Source organism: Hermetia illucens, chromosome 4 (genome assembly GCF_905115235.1).
Source record: "Hermetia illucens chromosome 4, iHerIll2.2.curated.20191125, whole genome shotgun sequence".
In the NCBI taxonomy this organism is placed as follows: domain Eukaryota; kingdom Metazoa; phylum Arthropoda; class Insecta; order Diptera; family Stratiomyidae; genus Hermetia; species Hermetia illucens.
In genome coordinates this window covers 80,686,715-80,703,805 of record NC_051852.1, presented here as the reverse complement: position 1 = coordinate 80,703,805, position 17,091 = coordinate 80,686,715, and the positions used below count along the sequence as shown (strand labels likewise).

The 17,091-nt window shown below is 36.1% G+C and overlaps 1 protein-coding gene across 12 annotated transcripts in view; it reads right to left on the bottom strand.

Annotated features, from left to right (window-relative positions):
* The window catches only part of LOC119656231 (sodium/hydrogen exchanger 3), a 187,045-nt gene that overhangs the window by 30,687 nt on the left and 139,267 nt on the right, over positions 1-17,091 (bottom strand). For 3 of the 12 annotated variants that reach the window (XM_038062637.1, XM_038062648.1, XM_038062645.1), the window contains exons 9-18: positions 16,326-16,543; positions 16,172-16,255; positions 15,904-16,112; positions 15,689-15,814; positions 15,431-15,615; positions 14,624-14,759; positions 5,919-5,975; positions 5,746-5,829; positions 5,506-5,668; positions 4,432-4,482 (exon numbers count right to left, since the gene is read on the bottom strand). In XM_038062637.1, the coding sequence (XP_037918565.1) occupies positions 4,432-4,482; positions 5,506-5,668; positions 5,746-5,829; positions 5,919-5,975; positions 14,624-14,759; positions 15,431-15,615; positions 15,689-15,814; positions 15,904-16,112; positions 16,172-16,255; positions 16,326-16,543 (1,313 nt within the window). Of the gene's footprint in view, positions 1-4,431; positions 4,540-5,505; positions 5,669-5,745; positions 5,830-5,918; positions 5,976-14,165; positions 14,181-14,623; positions 14,760-15,430; positions 15,616-15,688; positions 15,815-15,903; positions 16,113-16,171; positions 16,256-16,325; positions 16,544-17,091 lie in introns of all 12 variants that reach the window. The other 9 variants (XM_038062639.1, XM_038062647.1, XM_038062636.1 and 6 more) reach the window with 8 other exon arrangements.

The window sequence follows — 17,091 nt, the reverse complement described above, 5'->3', positions numbered from 1 at the left end:
GAAATAGCGATGGCTTGACACACTAGATGATGATTTGTAAGCCTCACGATGCAGATCAATATTACACACGGAAATCAATCAAAATAACTAAGTTGTCGGCAGTGCGGCGTCGAAATGTTTCAATAAGAAAATCCATAGTACCACAAAAAAAAAAGCTAACGACATTTCAAAGCGTCAGTATTGTCGTTCGCATTTCCAAATAATAATGGACTAAGACTGAGTCTTGCATTGCCTGCGGTCAAGCTGCGATGTTTATGTCACAGAGAGGACGAATTATCCAAGATTGAAACGACTTCATAACATCCTAAAGTATAGTTGAAGAAATGGAAAAACTTTGAAAATGTTGTTGGTAACGATTGCAACGCTCGTACGCAGAAAGCCTTTTAGGAGGGCTATAAAAGAGGCCATAAGATCATGGCATGAAGTTATACATAATTGAACAGAGACTGATTTTTTAAGCCTGTTTTTCCTAGCGAAGGATTAAGGAATTTTGTAGATAAAATTAACAGACTCCAATATTTACGTATCTTAAAGCAATATTTGAAGCTAAGTCACACATTTGCTTTTATAGAGAATTACTGCCCACACATTAGAGAATGATTGGGACGAAAACTAAATAAAACCAAATTTAAAAATATGAAAGTTGAAGCAGACAATTAATCGAGAGTGGAAAAATATTGCCCCGGAATTCTGTATAAATGTGGAGCGTTTCATACCCTAAAACTTAAGGTGAAACTATAATGAGCATACACACATATGTAAATGCCGAAAGCTTGGCAACCATAAATAAGATGTCTGTCAAAACATATTCTCGTCAATAACGAATACTCGAATCAAGAGGACTAAATACAGAAGGGGCAAATTGAATTTCTAGGTGGCATGGAATGTGATTGCGTTTGGTGCGAAGTGACTTACGGACTGCCTGGTTCTCCGTTTGTGATTCATGTATTAGTGTGTCGGTGTGTCAATAACGACTAGATGGTTTTCTTGTGTATGACATTGAGGAACAGCGAACATGTGTGATACTTTTCTTCTTCCATACAAATTCAAGCAACGTGGCGGGAGATGAACCTTCTGTGTGTAATCTTCTTGGCTTGAATAATAGCCATTTTCTGTTAACGTTTCCAGCATCTCTTTCCTTGTTTGCGTCTACCACTTCGTAATAATAAATTTCAGATGACGTTTACTTGATATTTGCTCCGCCGATTTCGCTGCCACCGAATTTTGTATGCTAAACGGAAGTTTAATGAAACTATTGGAGAGGGACATCTCACGACCTACGAGTGCGCCTATTGTAGGTAGTCACATTCAATTCTCAATGAGGAATTCGACAGATGCCGCCCCATATGCCTATTATAGTTCGAGCTTTAAAAGCAATGACTAAAGCGATTGTTGATTTGGACTGGATTTTCAGTTATTTTTAATGTTTTTCACAGTTACAGTGAATAAAAACGTATTATGATACATATATATTATACAATTTCGAATGGTTTGTTTATTCCATAAAGATATGAAAACAAGTCGGGAAACCGGAAGCGGGCGCTTCAGGTATGAAAGGTTTTGTTTGTTGTACGTAGCCCGTTAAAAATATGCATTTAGCATGTCAGAATTAGTACTTCAGGTTTGTAAATTTACACGGTAAAGACAAATTTGAGCTACTGTAACTTTGTTACTAATAGCATGATATGATCAAACTTGGAGATAATATGCTTCATATTATATTTTATACTGCTACCAAATTCGAAAGACGGTTTCTCTGTTCAATGGTATTAAATTCAAAAGAACAATATTAACGGAAACAAGGTATGAACAAAAAGCAGTAAGGCAAAAATGTCAATCTGATCAAAGGTTGTCCGGATGAGAAAAGAGGTGTTACATATATCGAGTATTCGGTGATATTGCAATCAAATGTGTACAGAAGACCGTTCAAACCAGCGCGGGTAATAAACCAAGGAACAGAGAAAACGCGTTGAGTTCCTTCAGTTCAGTCGAATCAACATATTGTACAAGAAGAAGTACAAAACAGCGGACGAAGGAAGCGATCTGCATATAGCCATAGTAAATATCTACGTACAATTTAGAGTGTCACTATTTCACGGGGAGTAGCGAGTAACGATAGAAGGAGCAGGAAGCTATGCTAGTCAAAACTGGTTCAGAAGAAACGCCTGTGCACTCAAATGATCCTGGATGATAGACTATCATAAATATTAATATACAAGCAAATCACAACCCGAGACAACTTTCGCTAAAATAATGAAAAGTCGTGAAGGAAATAGTTGAAGAATGGAAGAAGAAGGGATCGTCTGAGAACGGTAGTCTCGTGGTCATAAAAACGCCACCATATATGTACATCGATTATCGTATGGCCAATAAGAAAATATTAAGAAAACTCACTACTTCTGACAGAGGATTCCAATTCTACACGATATATTTGAAGGGTGGGTCCTTTAATGCTGCGATAATAATCTCAGCAACAGAATATATAGATTTCGTGACAGCGGGAGGTCACTACGGGTTCCTAAAAGTTACTTTTGGTCTATCTAATTCACCAGCTATGTTTTAGAAAGTTCTATGAATACTGTTTAGGAGACTAACCGTAGATGGGACTGCGCTGTCTTATATAGAAGATCTAATTAACGCACCTGGGACCAACTCCCGTAAAAAGGAAGGGTCATTATTCGCCGTGAGCGATGTCTTTATGTCAATTTTGTGGTTATACCCCAGGAAGCCTACCACTACGTGGCGGTGAAATGACTGAGTAGGAAATTAGCAACTTTTGGTGTCCTATGGAGAATAATCTCTCAAGTGGATTTGTGAATGCTGATAACCATTGAGTTGGCACGGGGAAATGGCCAAATAGAAAGAATAAATCGCACTATCAAATTCACTACGCCTAAGCTCCTAAAATAGGGTAAACACGTCGAGAAACTCCAACAAACGTTGAATAGATGCACCCGAGTCGAACCAATGCACCTCGAGGTTCATGTTAGACAAAAATGAATCCAAAAGATTACCTGGACTGACACTAACTGAATATTGGTCAATTAAAACAATCACGACGACCCACCAATGGAAATGCCTCGTCGCAATCTAAGTCCGCGGATGTCAAATGAAATAGGCCGGGAGGTGCTAAATGACCACCTTAAAGCTACCGCAGCTGTCGATTTAATGAAGTCATTCATAATCATAATAATTTGAATATGAGCTATGAAATGTGTTAGACCAAGTCAGTCAAAACCGTAATGGTACACTACAGGATTACAGTATTCTGTATGAGATAATGCGCACAGTGTGTGATTTGATTCTGGTCAAGGAGACTGTACACAGGAGATTCGTCTCTCGCCGCAATATTTGAAATAATATGGTGGAATGTGGGGAAATGCGCCAGTTTAAAATTGCCTGCGACAATCGGGTGCATGCAACCAACAGAGTACTTAAGAATCTTTCAATAAAGATAAAACCCAGAAAAAAATAGTAGAAAAATTTGAGAATTCATAAACCCTAATCAGCGGTGTCCAGATAGTTGAGTGGTTAGAGCACAAGCCAATCGTACGAGAGGCCGTGGTTCAAATCTCCCTGGTGACAGTGGGATTTGTATCGTGCTTCGACGTCGGATACCGGATGACTCAGCTGTGAAAGAATACCTGAATCAAATCAGGGCAATAATCTCGGGCGAGCGCAATGCTGACCACATTGCTTCCTATAGGGTACTATAATCCTGTAGTGTATCGTTGTGGTCTTGAATGAAGTGCCCTCTGACGATGATGTCGGTCATGCTATGCAATGAAACATTCTCTTCCAGCAACGCCCATGACATTTTTACATTACATTTTTCGAGGGTCGTAGGAACATTCAAAGTTTGCAGCTAATCAATTAACGGCATATAAACGGTATTAGTGCCCAAACATCATCTGAGCTTTTTAGACAACCATATAGATTTTCCTGGCATACTCTATATATTCTAGCAAGACATAAGAAATTCATTTCTCTCAAAGCATAAAATCAATCTTAATCAGCTCAAAATGATAAACACATGTCCCGTAAATAAAAACTGGGAAAAACGGGAATAAAGACGAAAAAGTTTAGTTCAAACAAATCAAAATGGGATATACCATATAAAACATAGAAAATACACAAAAGTATACAAACAGGAGTTTGCATTTCCGATATTGATATTGTAAAGCTCGTGTTAAATTATTTGGTATCACTCACAATATCATAGACTTATATGGCTGTACATAAACAAACTAAAAAATAATATTTTATTTACAAGCCAAACAGCTAGGAAATAAAAATGATATATGCTAAAAAAGAAATTGTTAGTATCATTGTAAAGAAAAAATAATGAACGTTAGTATACTGTTACACAAATATCATTTTATATAAATGAAAAAATTAATACTTTGATTTTTAATAGGATATTTTACTTACGAGTCGATTTGGCCGTGAACGTTAGGCCATCTTCATCCCAATCGTCCGTGCCTGCAGCGGATGAGTTTATATTATCTTCATTCGAATCTTTTACGACATCATAATAGTCTAAGATTTAATTTTGAAAAATCAATAAATACAAGTTCAATACATTTTGCAATACCGCTAATTTTCAATAAAAATTATATATGATAAGAAAATTTGAAAATGAAGTGAAAAATGAATTGCTGGAGGAGAAAAATGAAAAACTCAAGTTTATGTCATTAGGGCAGAAAGTTTCGAAAAGTTTAATGCAACTGTTTAGATAGAATTGCTTTAGATTAAGTGTAAAGTTAGCATTATCTTCGGGAAGTTTTCAGTAAAAAAAAAGGTTGTATGAACCCCACCTCGTTATTTAAATCAAAACTTCTTTTCCTAAATAATGCTGACTTCCGTGTAAGTATCTGTTTTGAATGTTTTGATATATGTTGCAAAATTTTTTGGAAATATGAATCGAAACAAATAGATTTGAGAGAAATCTTAATATCAAATTAACGACAATGTTCGAATCGAAATATGTATGTAGGTTGAATTGTGTTTTTAAAAATAAATACAACCAGTATCTTTGGAAAGTTTTTGAAGGATGTGAAGTTCATCGCATTTCATGAAATTCTTTGCTTGAGTTAAGCCATGCGTGATTGGAAGATATTTTAAAAATTTGTATAATCAAATAAAAAAAAAGTGTAAATTCTACAAAACTGGACATGCGACTTTCTGTGAGATTTGCTAGGTATTAACATTGTTTTTCCATGTGTACCAACGAATGTACCTACATATATCTTTGAAAATATTATAAACGAAAAATATGACGTGTTCTGGTTTGGTTGGATTTTCACATCAATTCAGGTTTATTTTACTCATTTTACTATTTTTGAAAAGATCTCCACATTAATAATGTCACATCTTGCCATGACATTACCTTTAAATTACATAACTAGAAATACCATTAACCATTTAAAGGAATTATAAAATATGAAAACAATTATTATACTTGAACATTGTTTCGTTAGTTTTGGTATTGTTATTTGTTATTACCTATTTCTAATCTACGATATTTGTTAAGAGAGTTGTGAGAATGGTTCTTGATTAGTTTTCGATAATGAAGATGAGTCTTTTTCGTACCATGCGTTATTTTCGGTGATTCCTTTTGTTGTTGGAAATCATTAAAGGATACATGATTTTGTTTAAGTCCCTCCTGCTTTTTTGAAACGTTTGAACAAGAAAAAATAATATATGAGTATTATTGAATGAAACGAAGTAGATTTAACATTTTACCTTATTTGAACTACGCTTGCTGCGTTTGTGGTGCTTGCGGTCATTAACCATTCTCCTGATGTTCATATGCATTTTATAATTCACCTGTAATTGAAACATTTACTTTTATTTCTGAAGTTCATAAGCTAATAAGTTAAGAGCCTATTACACTTGTTCACTGTATTTGTTCTTACCTGAGTCGATAGATCTCTATCGTCTACAGCGTGCCGACTATAACTAAGACGCCGGTGCTGCAAAAGCAAAAGAAATGTGTGAAAGCAGGTGAAGTTGGTCCAGACAATTGTATTGTAACAGATACAGAAAAAAAGATTTGTTTATATTCTCGTATACAAAAAAGCCAGACTCACAGGAAACATATGAACGAACATAATGTAAAAAAGATGTAAATTGGGTGTATATTCAATTGAATGAAATATATACAAAAATTAAAATGTTCTGAGAATGATTCCGTTACATGCCTGATTTCAAAGAATTTCAGATAATTCCGTTTTTACGGATTTTCTATTTTTTTCAGCTGAGTAACTTTGTAAAGTCGACAAAAGTGAAGCTAATAAAGTCTGGAAATCATGGTGCACATTTGTTTTGATCAGGGCTAAATATTGCAAATAATTTAAGTTTCAAGAACACTCGAAGTCCATGTTGAAGTCTTATACCGTGCGAGGTTAATTAGCATAGTCCCACCAGCACCTCAGAACACCAGCAACGACAAAATTGAAATTCCTTTTTTAATGTTTTGTGTAAAACAAAACCTTATTAAAGTCGATTCAATATTTGTCTGTCTCTCACACGCACTTTTCTCCAAAACGCCTAAATCGATCCGAACGAAATTTGGTGGACAAATGGGAACTATGAAATCCCAGGGGGGTTCCCCATACATACAAAGGGGGGATTCAAAAATTTTTGCATCAGATATAGTCGTGTAGGATATCAAATGAAATGTCTTGATTTGTACTTTCCGAACCTGATAGTAGTTTTGGCATTAATTGCAAAGTGCGTGAATAAGGAGTCAAAATGTACGCACTTAAAGTGAGACCGGACTCATTTTGGAAACTACTCAACCTAAAAATCCGAAAAAAATCAGGTTGGTGCGCTTAGATGAAATTTAGGCCTCAAAATATGTCCCATTCCGATATCTGCTCAAAAAAACTTACTAATAGTATATTATTAATTTTCAGAAATTTACTGAAAAACCCCCTAGGATTTCCGAATTTTACACCAGCATAGAGGATAATAGTTCCTATATACGTGCTAAATTTCATAGAAATTTGGCCATTAACGAGAAAGTTAAGCTGTTCAAACTTAGCACTTTCGCGCGAATTAACTGCTTCCAAAGCCATGCAAATAAGATGCTGGCGTCATAAATAATGGGAATAATTGACATTCGCGTGAAATATTAAAGTCGCATTTACGAAGAATCTACTTATCTGCAGCCCTTTTTAAGGGTTTGTGTAAAACACTTATGTGAAATCTAATCTTCGAGAGATGTTCCATTGCGGTATCTGCTCAAATAAATTTTCTAATAGCATATTATCAACTTTTAGAAACTGACTAAAAAACTCCCCTTAAGTTCATCCTAGGTGTACTAAACACCGGCATAGAGGACAGCCTCGTGCATACACATGCCAAGTTTCATGAAAATCCAACTATTAGTGTCAAAGTTATAGCAGTTCAAACTTATCAGTTTCGTGCGAATTAACAGCATCCTAAGCCATATAAATAAGATGCTGACTTCATAATTAACGAGAATAATTGTCATTCGAGTGAAATATTAAAATTCCATTCAAGAAGAATCTAATTCTCCCCAGCCTTTTTTAAGGTTTTGTGTGAAACAAAACCTTATTAGAATGGTGACGGTGTCTGTCTGTCCGTCTGTCTGTCTGTCTGTCTGTCTGTCACACTCGATTTATTCGGAAACGGCTAGACCGATTGTCACGAAAATTGGTGAGAGTATGTAATCTGGTGATCCCTTTACATGCAGTAAGTGGCGCCATCTTGCGTTAAGTGTAAGGGGGGGCTGTCCGTACATGTGAATGGAGGGTGCAAATTTTTTTTTCACAGAATGTAGCCAAGGGTATCAAATGAAAGGTCTCAATTAGTACTTTTCGAATCTGGTTCAATATTTGATATTAGATGAAACATAGGGGAGTCAGGGTTGAAAATATGACCCACAAAAAGTGTAACAGGTCTCGTTCTCAGAACCTATCCAACCGAAAAATCTGGAAAAAATCACAGTGGTGCATCTCTACGAAATCTAGGCCTCAAAATATATCCGGTTCCGATATCTGCACAAATAAAGTTAATAATAGTATATTTCCACATTTTAGAAATTTACCCGGCACCCCCCCTTATGTTCATCCCAGAAATACAAAATTTGGCATGAGTGTAACGAAGAATATAATGCACAGTTTGGTCAAGTTTGAAGAAAATCCAACTATTATTAACAAAGTTATTGGGGGTGAAACTTTACAATTTTTTGTGAATTTCGTGCACTCTACAACCCGCATGACGTCATCATCACATATCAATTCGTCAATACCACAACGAAATGAATTTTTATGAATTGGGTCGCAGACAATTAGTTTGTTTTAGTTTTTTAGTTATTTGTCAACCAGACATGTGTATATGTAGGTATATAATATATGCGTGCTAATGAACTTTGTGGGTAGTGCCTAATTCAGATAGATATAAGACGTAAATCGGAAATATGGGTACGATAAATTTAGATATGTGCATATATGTGTACAGCAGGTAATAGGCAGTTTGTTTGTTTAGGGTGAGCATGATATCTATGGCTCTAATATGTACGTATGTCTCGTAGTTTGGAAAAATATGAAGGATTATGTTGGATTTGTAGCTATATACGGACAGAGAAATGTGCGTCTCTTACATAACACAAAACCTTTATACCCGAAGCGCGAGCTTCCGGTATTCCGACTTGTTTAATATTTGAATTAGGTTACATTTTGGCATTTGCCAATAATGTTAAACTCAGAGTGTGAAGCCTATGAGGTTGGCTATTATCAATCCACGGATTTCCATCAAATGATTTATTTAAATCGTTTTCTAAAAAATAGAATGCAATGGAATTTTTAGCTATCTGACACGGAACTGTCGTCCACTCCTCGCTCCTCACATTTTTTTCTTTTTCTTCAACGTTTGTCCCATTCGCAAGCGGAGTCGGCTCGTCGTGATGCGTTTCATCATTTTATTTTACCAAATGCCTGATTAGGATGTAATCGCCAGGCTTTTAAATTCTCATCCAACGTATCAAGCCACCGTTGTTTCGGCCGATGTTTTTGGTTGCTTACCATTGACTTCGATGCTCAGGCCAATATTGGTAAGTGCATTCTCGTTAGCGTGGATTATGTGACGACACGCATTGACCCGAGATATTCAATGCGCTCAGGCAGGTTACTGAAGCTGACAGCACTGAGCAATTTAAATATCTGGAGTCAATGCTGTCAGCCAATGAAGAACTGCGTTATGCTCCTCACATAGGGAAATACAAAACCTTTTATACCTGAAGCGTTAAGCTTCCGGTTTCCCGACTTGTTTATATTTTAGCAGTAACGTTGCTGCTTGCCTAGCAAACCCAAAATAAGTTGATGTTGGGAGCTATGGAAAAGATGGTGATAACACAATCCTCCAGAGGATTTTATTTTAAAACTCGGGATAAGCAATTGAACAACAACATACTCCTCATGTTTTTATTAAAGCCGTTGGTCTCCAAATGGAGGTATGCTTATTGAGACCATTCGCTCTAATATAGTCCTTCAAGGTGAAAGAAAACTAAAATACAATAAAATTTGCATTTGAAAACTTGGCATTTTGGTTCAAAGATAGCGACATTTTTAAGACCTTTGGAACTGGAGCTGGATGTTAACAATTTCTTTATGTTGTAAAGGTTGTTGGTTCTTGCAACACGTCGTCTATTGCAATAACCTATCCATCGCAAAAACAAGATCTACACATTAGCATGTACAAGATTCTCAACTGACCACCGCCTGTAATAGAAATTTCAATGTAGAGATAATAGGGGGCCCCCACAATTTGCACCTCGGGTCCACTTTTTTGCATGATTTTCACTTAAGATTTTCTCTCTGCGGTTCTACACAGGTATTTTGCTTAAAATACTCCATGCGTGGCTTAATTCTTTTATTAGCTTTTATGAATGTAGGAGGAATTTCAGTGTAACCCATGTAAGCATGTTACGGTGAAATTATCAGGTCCTTCATCTTCCTGCGCCTGGAACTTGGATTTTGGATGGACATGAAGTTCATGTCGTAGAGATCAAAACACCAGTTATTTCCTTTTTTTCTTTCTTTCTCCTTTCTTTCACGTTTGGATCGGGTTCGTCAATTTCCTCGGTCGGAAGCTTGGTCACGATGGAATCGAGATGTTTTAAGCCATCGTTGTCTTGGTTACCTTTTGGCCCACTGCTCATTGATACTGAATGTTCAACCCAATTAAATCCAGTAGTTCTCATCAATGCGAATCATATGACCGTACTATTAAAGGGTGATAATCTATAGAGAAGTGTACACCGATGAGTTACAGAATGTGAATAAGATCAGTCCTAAAATTAAAAAAAATAGTACACTGAAAGTCTAGAACTGAATGAGATCAGAGTGGTAGATCTTAGGAAATCTACTGTCAGCTCCACTTATCACATACCAAAACATCCACATAACGAATTCACCAGGTTGTTTCCCTTTCCGAAAATAGTCTCCATTTCAAGTTTTCCCTTCCCACATATTCACATTTCCTTTACCATACTTAATTGTCATACCTCATGAAGACCTGACACCACAAACCCCCCCATTGGAGTACTAAATTCCATAACCATATAAACCATAAAATATGGCACGATAGTGGAAAGCTTGGTGAAAATCGTATTATTAGCGAAGTTAGAGTAGGCCAAACTTATCTTTTTCATGGAAATTTATGCAGAAGGTACTGAAAAGTCACTCTGAAACCTCGCTTAGTGGGTGAATTTTAAAGCAGGCAGGGTTCCGTCCTCAGAATTTATTGCAAGACCAAACACAAAATACTAAATTTTGGTTAAATGAAGCGCCAAACTTTAATTTTCTGTTTTTATCATTTTATGGAAAAGATGTTTCTCGGAAAAACTTTTCTGCAGTTTGCGTTTTTAATAAGTGGAAAGCATATTTGCTATTATGAAAACTCTTACATTGAGCATGACGAATCGGAGAGTCTTGGCTCAATGCAAACCATGCTCACCACATAAAGTTTTTAACGCCTATTAATTCTGCATAGTTGTCTTGTGTATTTGCCAACTCCAGCCCCTGTTGCATCACAAATAGTGAACCTGCGACGTTTGGCATTCAAAAGGACAAAGTATAAGGGAAGTGCACAAAGTGACATGATTCAAGGATGTATGTTTGGAAAACCTAGAGAAGCACCGAGCTCTGTATAGCGTATAGCGTATCAGCTTGCCATTAAAAGAGCATGAAAACCTCCTTCGGAATTCTAAATTTTTAAACATCGTAACAATTTTAGCAGATTTTATTTTGCCTCGGAAAAGCGTTAACGCACTTCCGGAGGTTTTACTTAGAGACCAAACTAAAAAGAAAAATCATGGAGGTTTTACTTGAAATTTAGTGGAAACGTGTGTTATATGAATCTCTCTATATACAATGATTGGCATCATTTTGTATTGAATTTAAGCGGAACTCCCATGCTCGTAAAAATGGCTCAATTCTACTCAACCTTTTAGTTTTCGCTCATTTTGTTTGCAATGTAATGATTTATGGCGATTCTGGCTTGAAAAGTTATGTGCCTCGATCGTATATAAATCGAAAGAATGGCCTTTTATGAAATTTTCAGGAATATGCAAAGTTTGTAAAAACAATGGTAAAAATTGAAAAGGTTTTTTTTTTCAACTATTAATACTTTAGCTTTTGTGTCAGGATGGGCTCGTCCACATTGGATTCGACAAATTTTCCGGTCAGAATTTGGTCTGATCCTTCGGTGGACATAAATTCGACATGTTCGCCAACAATTGAAAAAAAAAAGTGAACGATCATGTAAATATAAAACAAAGACATTCAGCATGCGTGGTAGAGATGCCTATTTGGCCTGTTCTTCGCTGAATAATATTGACTCTTGATTTCAGTGAAATTAAAGACAAAATTTTAATGGTTATTCTATAAACCCATTCAACATCACTGAAATGCATTTGGTAAAAGTTTGCAAGTATTCAAGCAACATCACAATGCTAAATATTTGAATTAATTTTCAAATTGTTTTTATACATTATGTCGATGCTTCAAATTTTCCCCTTTGTCCTTATCCTGGCATATTTTTTAGTTCAGGGCATTATATCGTAGATTGCCCACCATAACCATATTATTGCGTTCAATTCCGGTTCAAGGTAAATTGGTATCTTTAGCTTTGAGTGCTAATCGGCTCTCAAAGGGAGCGAATTGCTTTTCACGGTAATTGAGATGAAATTTCGCGTTGAATCAGTGAAGTAATACGGCATGTTCAAACCCGAAATGAGGACATCTGCTACCGATATTTGGGCTTGGATCCATCGTAAACAAATTGAAAGAGGCATCTCCGATGATACGATCGTGTAATTCGTGCTGATGAGAACCGAGTAAGATGGGACTGACGAGAACTGGCCCACAGTTAGTGGGAAATGACCCAAAAACCGGCTGAAATAGTGTTCATTTGGCATGATAGACGGGGATTTAAAAACCTTTCAACTTCATCCGGACCAAGTCCGCTCATAAGATAGCTCATAGCCAATGAGTGATTTCCACTCAACTGATATAAATGTAGGGTCGTGATGTGACAGAAGCAATGGTAATAATCCTCTATTTGCATCCCTCCTGATGTCAACAAATCTTTTTTTCATTGCAATGGACTCCCCACCTTGTGTAAAAATTGAAGATTCATCTACTTTGTTGACATATCCATTGAATTTTTTTACAGCGTTTTTAAAGCGAATTTTAACAGGGCAGGAGACAATACGGAGTTTGACTTATACGCCTTGTAACGTCACTGTCCGTGTGGTTCAAATCTCAGATGTGTCAAATTAAAGTTAAATTAATGCAAATCATCATCACATTTGCATAAATTGCAGATCCAAACACACAAGCAGTAGGGAGAATGCATGATTCATATTAAGGGAAATTTGTTGATTGGTTTGTTCCGGCTTGACATATCACATACCATGGGCGGGGATCAAATGACATAATACCAAGGCTCATCGAACTAATAGTCGATGGCAGAGCAATCCAATTTGGATCTAGACCTTGAAGTGTATTAGAGCACTCCATTCAAGAACATAACGGTACACTAGAAACCAATGTGGCCAACATTGTACCCACTCTTGATTATTGCGCTGTTTGACTCAGATACTTATTCGTAGTTGAGTCAACTGATATCCGACTTTCAGTCACGATACGAATCTCCCTGCAACCGGTGAGGTTTGAACTGCCACCTACCCTCGAGCTCTACCCACTCAGCTATCCGGATATCCAACATACTCGTAACTACATATAGAAAATTGGGTGTTTGAAGTTTTGTTGGTATTTCTCATAAGGTTTTGCTTTCCATATATATTCTGGAGTATATTTGAAGAGGACAGTTTGTCGAAATAAGATTTCGTCCAGTTGATGCTCCTGTAATCTTAAGTTAAACCCAAAATGATATCTCTCGATTCATTATGATAGTGCAACTGCCATGTTGATTAAATGTAACTCGTTCGTTGAAGGCTTGTGTTCGACTTTGTGCTTCCTCTGCCATTGCAGGTTCACGGTTGCATAAGTTTAAGATGAAAATGGAGATTAAGTACGGTCTCATTGAAAATAAAATGTCAAGAAAATATACTACAAATACGGAAGAAGGAACCGTGTGTGACAGTGAATAGGGGCACACATTCTCAAAAATGCCATGACATCCAAACTTTGAAAATATCAATAGTAAACGCGAAATAGTTTTGAATTTGACTTTGAAGTTAAAAATGTAAGCAATTGGTACGTGAATTGAGTTTTTTGAATAAGTATTGTTATTTAATTTCCATGAGAATAAAGTCTCAAACAAACCATAAATTTCAAAAGTCACACAGTGCTTGTGAGAAAATGAGATGATGTACGTATGCATGTATTAATTGTTACGTTATGAAAATTAACTGAACACTAAAAGACCAAACCTAATCGTTATGTACATTAGAATATCAAAAACTATGAAAAACATACGAGCATTAGGTACGTCTACTACGATGCTGACCGTGGGGATGTTCAACCAATAATAGAAAAGAAACTGGGGGCAGTACAATTGTGAAAATCACATAGAATATTCAGGAGAATATATAAAAGTTTTTATGGAAGAGCCCCCGCGATTTGCATCATACCAGATATACCTGAATTTTATAATTTTTCTGTGCATACCATTTGCATTGATGCCTGTCGGATATATGATGACATTTTTATTTTTAGATATTTTTACATATTGAATTTAGCGTAGAATGGAAGGGATAGAAAATTTGAAAGTAATTGATGAATATATTTTCATAAGTTCTTATAGAAATTTCTCTTGATAATATGCTTACTTAAGCACATTTATAACCAATGAAACAACTCTGCTAACGAAAGCATGGAATAACGATTGGATAGTGTATTTGTGTTTTTACTGTCTTATTGTGCAATAAATAAAAATAAGTTCAAGACTAGGATATCATATTGTGAAAATAAAATTGACTAACAAGCGTATGGTTGCTGGAACCTGCAACGCTTACAAGTTAAGATGAAAATTCAATTTCTGATAAATGTACTGTTTTCCGTCATTCAAATGGTTACAATGTTTATAATTTAGCGCACAAGCGAAGTATAGTAAGCATTTTACATACCCGTCTGTACGGTTTCAGTTCTTCTGCCAATAAGTGATGAATTTTTGCATCAGTGAGGTCCTTTTTGGAGGGATTGTAGTCCAATTCGTGCATATCCAGGTTACGTGAACACGTTTCCAGATTTGTAAAGCTTGGGCTTGAATGAAAGATGGAGTTATATAGATATTTTCTAGAGGTGTATCGAGATTTGTCATGTATTCGGAACATAAAGTGGCAATTGTTTGTGTAAGCTGTATAAATTGTACAGTATAAGAATGACCTAAGAATGACCCTACATTTTTTATCCAAAGTCGAAATGTTCTTAAACTCATCAACATTGATATGTGTTTTTAAATTGTAATTTCGTATCTGGTTACCTTATATTAGAGATTTAGTGTTAACTTTGTAATTTGGCAAACGAATATTTTGCAAATCAAGAAGCTTCGGTTTCCAAATCAATCTTTGGCAATACTGTTCCATTTTTCCCTGAAGTTCTGTTGATAAGTTCTAATAGCTAGTAAATGTGAAAATAATAAACCAAGGAATTCTGTATGTATATCTACAGCTTAAGCGCGCACATTAAATAATGACAATGTCGAATTTCTATCCAATAGGTAGATAACAATAAAGTCAAGGATAGCTGGGAAAACCAGCATATCAACGAAATCTTTTTTTATACCAATTCACGCCGTTTTATTGAATTTGGGAGGTTCGAATCTTGGTGGTACAGCCAAAGAATATAAGCAAGCTTCAATGCTACTGATGATTTTAACAAGCTCCAATCTATTCTGTCATGCATAAAATTTCGTTTTTTGAATATTCGTTTACCATGTGTTGAAAAATGTTGTTCCGCACCTTCCACCTAAATATGTTGAAGTATAATTCCTAAACAAAGCACTCATTGATTCTGTTCCGGACATTTGCCCAATAGTAGATGGATTTCGGCGCAATACTTCCATGGCATCCTTCATTGTCAATTTAGAGTATGTCTCGATGATTTTGGGTTCAGCGCCCTGGAATATTCAAAAAGAAGAATTTATCTTCCTCTGGACATATGCTGTGTTCCGTGAAATGTCATTATTATACTTTAGCATCTCGCAGCAGAAGTGGACGTATAAATCTGTTATCAAAACGCTTGAACTTATCGCGCATATTAAAATTGCCAGTTTTCCCAATGATATCCTCAATGCCAGCCATAAGATGATCCATAAACTAGAAAAAAATAAGAATGCTTATACTGAGTTAGCTAACATGAACGAGGTTTCATCCTCTTCGAAATATGTCCTAGGCTTCGTTCGTACCCTTTCATGTATTCTTTCATTCATGGTTGGTTTCCTCTTCGATGCTCGTTTAACATTTAACAATTTAACTAACGGTTTTATAGTTATACCCTGAACAAATACTGTAAAATAAATTACAGCTATCGTTGTTGTTACGAACATGGGTTGCAGTGGGACGTGTGCTTCATCGACTAATAAGGCCAAGGCAAATGCAACGGCACCTCGTAGCCCTTAAACGAGGTAATATATTTAAAAATTCCGAATATATTGGTGCGAATTGGATAGTCACCTCCGTACGACATAACAAACTGATCTACCTTTGATAATTTATGTAATCTAAAACGATTTGCTAATGCACTCAATAGAACTACACCTGGAATTGAAGCATAGAAAGAAATTCATTTCATTATAGGACTCCTGAGTAGATTAGAAAAAACCCTTACCGAAAACACGAAACACTGAACAGAATATTATCGTTAAAAGAACGAACCATGTATTCCAAACATGGCGATTATTTATAGTTGCAACCCCCAGGAACATGAAGATGATAGTTTCTGACGAGCTCGACAGCATTTTTAGGGCATATTTTACAGTTGTATGTGACTTTTGAGAAATATTAGATTCCACGTAATTTTTCATGGTTATACCGCAGAATGTTATACTGAAACGGAAGAAATGACGCATTGTTTATTTAAAAATTACTAGCAATAGGTCATTTCGGTGAATACATCTCATATCGCCACGCCGACCATTGCGAATATACTTGCACTAGTTCCACATATTTGCATGAAAACATCAAAATTACCGAAAAGAAGGAGGAACACGTATTTCTAATTGACCCATTCAGGGTCGCTCAAAAGTTCTAATTTAGTATTTTGCTATGTGGTGGTTTAGTAATAGTTTTTTTGCTTTTTTATTGAATTATTATTTGTTTCTTTCAGTTGTGCTAACGTCATGTACTATTGGAAGATAAGGTGTCATAGTCATCGAGTTGCACAAAGAGCGAATGAAGACGGCCGACATTGTTCAAATGACTAGTTTCAAATCGACGAGGGTGAAACGTTCCACAGAGACTGAAGGGACTGCGGACTATTCTCGAAAGGATGGTCGAACCACCTCTACTACTCTGGAAAAGATGCAGAGGGTCCGTTGTCGAATTAAAGACAATCTGGAAAATCTCATGGTCGGTGAAGAAAGTCTTCGAAACAT